General features: G+C 30.5%; 1 protein-coding gene across 1 annotated transcript; it reads left to right on the forward strand.

Annotated features, from left to right (window-relative positions):
• Positions 2188-4725, forward strand: LOC18599453. Its single transcript, XM_018122384.1, has 2 exons — positions 2188-2597; positions 4212-4725. The coding sequence occupies exons 1-2, from the start codon at positions 2449-2451 to the stop codon at positions 4468-4470; spliced, it is 408 nt and encodes a 135-aa protein (XP_017977873.1). The 5' UTR covers positions 2188-2448; the 3' UTR covers positions 4471-4725.

The following is an 8440-nucleotide window of genomic DNA, read 5'->3' on the forward strand; positions in this document are numbered from 1 at the left end:
GTACTAACAATAGCAATTCCACAGATTGACACTATCTTCTTCTTCTCTGTCGAAAACATTGTCCGATGGCCTTATCCCTCTCTAAGGTATGAAACAATGAAAACATTAGCAAACTATATATTAGTAACACCTAGGCTAGGCTAGGCTAGGCTAGGATCTTATCAATCATGATTTGTGAAGCTATGGGTTGTATCATTAAGCTTGCGTGTACGTTACAATACATTTGGTAGCAAGTGGAGGAGGATATACCATCGCACCCCAAAAAGGAAAAACAATATGTGGTAGTCTAGAGTAGAGCGATGTATTTGTATTTGAAGACAAATTAGAATAATTTAACAAGTAAAGCAAAAAAAAATTCTCAAGGCTAATTTTAGACAAATCAATGAAAAAGTCTCAACTATATGGAAAGTGAGAAAGATGTGCTAGGCCTTGTAGGGATGTAAAGGGTACTGAAAAATTAACAAAGGAACACCACTCTACACAGGAGTGTAAATGCGTGTAAGTCCCAACTTTGTCCCTAATTCAGTGCTTACCTTTTATCACTATATTAATATCAGAGAAGTCAAGTTTTTTGATGTTTTAAGTTGCAAGTTTATTGAACGTAAACACAATTTAAATGTTATGTTAAATTTTGTTTATAATATATTTTTTTAAGAAAATGGTCGAAATATAATTCGTGATAATCATGTTAAACAAAGAAATTGTTTTCCAAATGTACGTGAATGGGGACTTGGTTCGGATAGTTGAATAAGGAGGAGGTTATAAATATATAAAAATTCATGAATATAACAAGTCAACTGCGTTTAAGTGGTGGACAAAGGCGAGATGAATAAATTGTTAGGATATCCAAGGCCAACGCGGTTGGAACGCGTTTCTCATTCTTCCTAAACCCCGAAATAGGAATAGGAATAATAATAATAATAATAAACAACCCATTTCGAGAAACATTGTTTTTTTCAAAGGCTCAAACCTAATATTCCTATTCCTATTACTCCTACCTTTTAAATCTCTATATTCCATTCCATTCACCCTTTTTTTTTTCTTTACATCTTTTTCAGTCGACCGTGCTTTCTTTCTTTTCCTAATATCGAAAGGGATTGAAGCATGCTTCTTTGCTCCACCTTTATTTTTTTTTTTTTTCATAACCGACGAGACTTCATTCTCATGTAAGGTATTGGCTTTATTACATCTTTATAAAATAAAAAAAAATAGAATATTGTTTAAATGAACTACCTCATACATAATATTTTTATTTTTCCCTTTTTTTTTTATCACTGGTAACTCTTACGTTTTTTTGTTTTGTATTTTAAATATTTATTTTTTTTATAATTTTAAAAATATTATAATATTAATATGTAATCATCTTATTATTAAATTAAATTTTGAATATTTAATTTAAGATAAATCTTTTTTTATGAAAAAAAAAAAAAGAAAAATAATTACCGCAGCTTTATAGTTAGAACTTAAAGCCCAAAAAGTGAACGTAGATGGAAGATGGAAATTCCTTTGTCCAAGTCTCTACGGAATCGGTCCTTTGCTTTCACGATATTTTCACGAATATTCCAACGACGCCCAATTTCCAGTTTGGGCCTCCAAATCGTAGAAACCGTACCCGTCCAAGTACAAAAAATTCTCACCCCACTAAGGACAAAACCGTCACTTAATAACAACTATTTGGCTTCAACCAATGACTAACACCGTCAATTAACACCACGTTACCCCACAACTAACGGTCCACCAGAATATTCCATCCTAAATCCGCATAAAAAGGATAATTATTAAAACTAAAAAAGCATTTAAACTCCGACCAATGACATCGTAGATATACCTCCCCTATGTTCCTTTACATTTAGTTATAAATGAAAAATAATAATAAATCGATATAATTATATTCAGATGAAGCGCACAAGTTTCAAGTTATTATCAAAATTCAAAAAGTGAAAATTCTCAAATTATTTTAAAAATTATTATTCATTAATTGAAAATAAAATTTTTAAATTTTATAAATAAATTTAAATATATGCCATATTCAACCGGAAATATAATTATAGCTAAGGAAATTATAATGTTGACATAACTGATCCATAATCTTGTAAAACATTTTAGGCTCGATTTATAACATAAAATTTTCTAGAAAAAAACAAAAAACCAAAAGTCAGCACTAGAGTTCCGTCATAACGGTTGCGAAAAAGAAAACGGTTCGTTGGTGTAGGGGGTGTTAGCGGTTAGGTGCGGTGTTAGGCGGGCAAAGAGGGAAAGAGAGGGAGAGAATGCAGTGAGTCTCGCATCGGCATGATGCTTCTACTTAACTCTTTTTCTCTTGTTATATAAATACCACTAATCGAGGGGAAATAAATCTATCCATCATCACCGTTGTTTCGTTCCTTTCGTTTCTCCTCTCTTTATATATTTTCTCTGCGTTTTTGTAGTTGTTTGTTCTTTTGGTATATGGCAGCCAATTGGAAGAGTGGTGGAGGGATCGCCAGCTTGGGGAAGCGACTTCTTGACCGCAGCTCCACTCGCCACCCAACTCACTTCAACGCCACCACCACTCCCTCTCAGCCTGCTGCTGCTGCTGCTGTTGCTGTTGCTATCAGGTTCTATCTTGCTTGCCCTTTTCTTCCTTCATTTCCTTAACACTTTTTTTCAATGTTTTTCTCGATAAGGCTATGGTTTTGGTTTGATTTGCCTGTGCTTGCTGAATTCCTGACACACTACTTCTTTCCCCTCATTTTTCTTGCTTCTACTATGTTTTTTTCTGTATATTTTTTTAAGAAAATTGTTAAAAAAACTGTTTTTCCTCAATACCATGTTTTTTGTAGTATTTTTTCTTTTGGGAAAATTGCTCCCAATGATTTTTTTTATATGATTTTCTTGTATGTATTTGTAATGAAGATTGCATTCAAATCGAGTATCATTTTGGTTTGGTTAGGTGAATTACTAAATTTGATGGATCTCCTTTGATTATTTTGTCCCATCATTTTAGTATTACTTAATTCTTAATTAATCTAAGTTATACTAATTATTTAATTAATTTTGATTTTTTCCGCTTTTAACACCTATTATTAACTTAATCGAAATTTGTTAATTTTTAATTCTGTTAGTGTGTATAGTATAACATTTTTTTCCAGAAAAAGAAAAATAGGAAAAAAAAATAAAAGGGTGCTTAATTAAAATCATAGCGATGGACTGGTTATTGCAATAATCGATAAACTCGTACAGGGTGGGAAAATGCCGTACTTGGTGGGGGTGGGGCTAAGGAAGGGATAACCGGATAAGGACACACGGCTCTTTTGTCTCCTATTGGACACCTGTCCTTTACCGGGGCACTAAACCTTTTTTTTTTCCTTTTGGACTTTAGTGAAAATTACGTTTCTTTTTTCCTTCTCTTTTTGACAAATAAAATTATTATTTAAGTTCTTGGGAACTTTATGTCACTGAATTCATATTTATTATTTTTTGAGGAAGATAATAATTATATAAAATTAAATAGTACTGCGTAATATCAAGCATATTCTATAGTCAATATTGGCTATAATCGAGAATTTGTATATGAATTATCACATTAATTATCTTTGGCTATATAAGTTTTATGTTTAATATATTGAGTTTTCTGAAAATGAATTTCATTCGCTCTTTATTACGGTTATTAATTCTTCTATGTTACGTGTTAATTTTAATTAATGATAAATAAAATTTAAGAAATATTGACATCTTGTGTGGTAGGCGTCCAAATTACGTCGGGTGGATCTTTTATAAAACCAGACCTGGACTGGCCACAGCCGATCATTGTAATTATTTATAGTAATATTAAAGATTTTCAAGGCGTCAGCTTGAATGAGAAATGTTTTGTAAATAATAAAAATTAATGCAAGAAAAAGAAGGAGCGAGGAAAAAAAAAAAGAAAAAGGATTTGTCGGTTGGAGGTTGTTATCTGATGGGAGTCATAAGCGCGTCACGTGTCTTATCAAACTCCATTTTTGGGGTGTTGGAATGGAATGGTATTATCTTCACTCTCTTGACTCTGGATGCTTTTACGTACCCTTTCCACGTGATACATCCACACCCACCCTCACATTCTTTTCTACCTGTATAATTTAGTCAAATTGTATTTGTCAATGACTTAAACTTACTGTTCAAGTTAATGTAAAAGGCTAGTTAGCTTGTCTGGTTGCCCATGTTCATGCAAATGATGATTATCCTATGTGCAGGGGTGCACACGCATCGGCATATGACAAGAACCTGGATGATCAGGTCCGTCCAACTGTGGTTCCTGATGATGTGATTAAGCCTCAATCAGACAAGTACTGGGCTCCACACCCGCAGACTGGGGTGTTTGGCCCTGCTACCGAGCTCAAAGCATCTGCCGGCGGGGAGCGTGCCAACGTTGCCGTGGACTCGGTCCTGGAGGAGAAGGCCTGGTTCCGCCCCACAAGTATTGAGGACTTGGAGAAGCCACACCATACATAAAGAAAAGGCGTTCTTTTAGCAGTCTTGCTTCCAATCTAATAAAGTGCAGTTGAAAAACCCTGGTTTAATGTTTTTATGGTTTGGCTGGTAGGAACATATATATACCTATATAGTTGGGGTATCTAGCTTTATATTGTTGTTATATATGGGAATTTGCATATCTAGTTACAATCAACTTTGTAACAAACGAACGTGTGTTTGTAATGCCTTTAGCTTGGTATCTTACTACAATAAAAGGTTTGGTTATGATGTGAATGGTGTCAGCTGTTAATTGCTACGACTTTGTTGCCTTAGCTGTTGAATTGCCAGCCAACCAGAAAAATGTTGGTCAACTGGGCGATGCGGATGGTCAGACCTGGCAATGTTATGGCTTTGCTGTTCCTATTGGAACAAATGCCATCAGACATAGCATGTGCAAATTGTCTTTAAAAAGGAGTGGTGTCGGACCCAACTGGGGTAGGAGCGAGTTAGCGACGAAGTCAGAATTTTGTGTTTGGAGGACGGGTTGTTGAAGATAATATAAAATAATTTAGGTAAAAAATTTTATATAAAAATATATAAATAAATTTTAAAAAGTATTCAAAAAATTAATTTTAATAATTTATTTAAAATAATTAATTAGTATAATCATAAATAATTTAATAACAATAATAATCTTAATTTTTAAATAAAATTAACAACAAATAAAAATTAATAAATATAATAACAAAAATCTTAATGGAAAGTAATTCATTAAAAAAAAATTCAGGGTTATCCATATATAATTCAATAGGAAACAATTTTTTAAAATTAAAAACAATATCAATAAACAATACAATGAAAAAGTAATCCAGAATAAAAAACTTAATTGTTCACAAAAAACTAAATAAAGAAAAAGAGCACAACTAATTTTTAGGAAAACAATCAAGCAATCCCTAAATAAATAAGTAATAACTAACCTTAGATGTTTAATCAAATTGCTTTCAAAAAAAAAATAACTAACAAGGTAAATCCTAATCAAAATTATTAGGTAAAAATTATTAAATAAAGAAAAAAATTAAAATTAAAAGTATTAAAAATAAAATAAGTAAATAAACAAATCTTACCAATTATCATGATATGAAAATTGAGTTATTAACTAAAAACTTTCTATACAAAGAATGCTAACAAGCAAGAAAGTGTAACAAAATGATTTTTTTTTTTGTTTTTACAGTATTTGGTAAAAAGAAAAGAAAACAAGTGGTGGTTATGAGATTTTTGAGAAGTAGGGTTTGAAAATAATGTTATTGCAATTGGTTTTATTTTTTGAAAAAAAATACAAATGGCATTGTTTTAGTCCTATTAAAATTAGTTTTTGACTAATTGTTGTGCAATATTTCACTAAATAAAAAATTATTGTAGAGGTAAAATTATAAAATTTTTAAAAAATAAAAATATATTCAAAAAATTTTAAAACTTTTGTAGAGGNATATATATAATATTTTTATATATATTAAGAAGAATTAATAGTAAACTTAATTAATAATATACTTAAAATATATTAGTTTATTATATGTATTTATACAAATAATAATCATAGCAATTTAATTATATATATATATATTTAATTATAAATCTATGTTAATATGAAATTACAAGTTATATGTTTTAAATGATATACCTTATATATTAATATTATAATATATGATAGTAAATATCATATATATTAAGGTAAAATACCCTTACTTTTTAAGTTTTGATCGAAATTATATTTAAATTCATTAGTTTTCAAAATAGATACTCCGTAAAAAGAAAAATTTTCGCTAGACATTCAGATCCAGCCGTTAGTCAATTATTAGTGTTTTCTTCAATTTGATAACATGACAAAGGTGAAAAAATAATTTTACTCTTAATTAATTTATAAAATTATTATTATATAATTTTATTTATTTTTTATTAATTAAAAAAAATCCCTAAAGAGCACAGAGCTCTTTTGGGGAGCCATAATCAAGCTCCCTAAAAGAGCACTAGTGGAGGAGCCCAATCGAGACTCTTTGGGGAGGACCAAATCTAAGGGAGCATCGGGCTCCCCAAGAGGAGCATTGGTGCTCCCCTCCCTTGGGGAGCACTGGTCGGTGCTCCTCTTTCTTAAGGAGTTTGGGAGCACGATCGGTGCCTTTTTTTAATTTTTTATAAAAATATAATAATATTTTTTAAAATTAATAAAAAAATTACATTTTAATTTTTTCTTAATCTCTGTTAATAGTGTTTGTATTTTTGAAGCAGAGTATTTATTTTGAAAAATAATAAATCTGCTTGGAATTTTAACTAAAACTTAAGAAGTGAGGGTATTTTACCCTATATATCAATATGTTAGAGTTATTACACCTTAGTAATGTTTCTTAATATATAATGTTATGAATATATATAATTGTATAAATATTATATATATACATAATTTATACATAAGCATTACTATAATTTATAATATTTATTTATATGATTACACTTAATAACCTTCTTAATTATTACTCAAGTTTTTATAACATATTATTTATAATTAATTATTATTTATACAAACTTTGATATAAAACATTAGAACATATAAGTTGTGTCATTAATTTCATATATATAATAATACAGTAATATTATATATATATATATATACATACATATATTTAATTTATACATAATTTGAATATATGTTTTATAATTATAGATGAAGTTTATAAGTTTTAATATTATAATTTGTAAAAAAAGTGATAAAATTTTGATTTATTAGTCCAAAACTAAACCGATCAAATCAATTCTATATTTAGTTGGTTTGATTTTCTTTTATATTTGATCAATTTTGATCGATTTTTTTTAAAAATTTGATCTATTTGATTTTTAAATATGATGGACCAAACCACCTATTTTATCCATTTACTCATCCTTGGAGCGAGTCTATGGACAAATATGTGATTTTTGAATAGCATGGGAAAGACGCGTCGGACCAAACTTTTGTGATTGCTTTCTCTAATTAATTTCGATGCTTTAATTAGATCACGTAATTTCATTCAACCTGTGCAGATAATGGACACTATTCAGCCTTTAACAGCCATCTCAGGGAGAAATGCTATGATGCTTTTGTAGTAGTTGGGTAAACTATGGGGATACAATTTGCTGGATTCTATTATTCATTTAAGGAAGATAACGTCACCTGAAATTATTTATAGATTTTCAAGTACCAAATAAGAGGATAATGTCACAACCAAATACAAAATTAAAATTAATACTATCTTTTAATTAAAAATTTATTTTCTTTTCCTAAGACAAGAAATCAGCCTAGCTGACGGCCTTATCATCAGAAAGGAATATCTGTGGTTAGGGATTAACGGGGCATGTTGCCTAAATATCTCATACCTAGGAAAATTGTTGGAGGAAATTGACAAAGAGGTAAAACAAAATTGACATCAGGGTTTAGCCATTTTGCTTATTGCCTGCTACTGCTAGGGTCTGTGGTCCTGCTTCGACCCAACCACGTAAGGAAGAAATGGGAGCCCATTTGGCTGTGGAAGGTTTAGACAATCAGCAATACAAGCAACATGCTAACATCTGGCCCCCTCTGCCTTCCTTCGTTGGGTAGAAGTCACTTTTCAACCCTTCTGGAAGACAGACAGCCCTTCAATTTGGGTAGAAATATGACTTATGCCAGATATAGAAATAAACCATCCTTGAAGACATCCTTCAATTAGGAAAGACTTCGACAAAAACTATGAAGATATGCTGGACGTTGCTATCCCTGATAAATGTAAGATAAGATCGACCATCCAAGTTGGCATAACACTTGTGATGAGGGACCATGTTTGATACAATTACTATTTTATAATTATGAAAATTTAACCGTCCATGAAATAAGACATGGCATCGGACCTGCATGAATTGACAGATGACAGCCATGAATGATCAACATATAAATCCAGGCAATGCCTTATCTTATAAGTATCATCTGAACAGAAGTGCAAAAAAG

The sequence above is a fragment of the Theobroma cacao genome, chromosome 5, assembly GCF_000208745.1.
Source record: "Theobroma cacao cultivar B97-61/B2 chromosome 5, Criollo_cocoa_genome_V2, whole genome shotgun sequence".
NCBI lineage: Eukaryota > Viridiplantae > Streptophyta > Magnoliopsida > Malvales > Malvaceae > Theobroma > Theobroma cacao.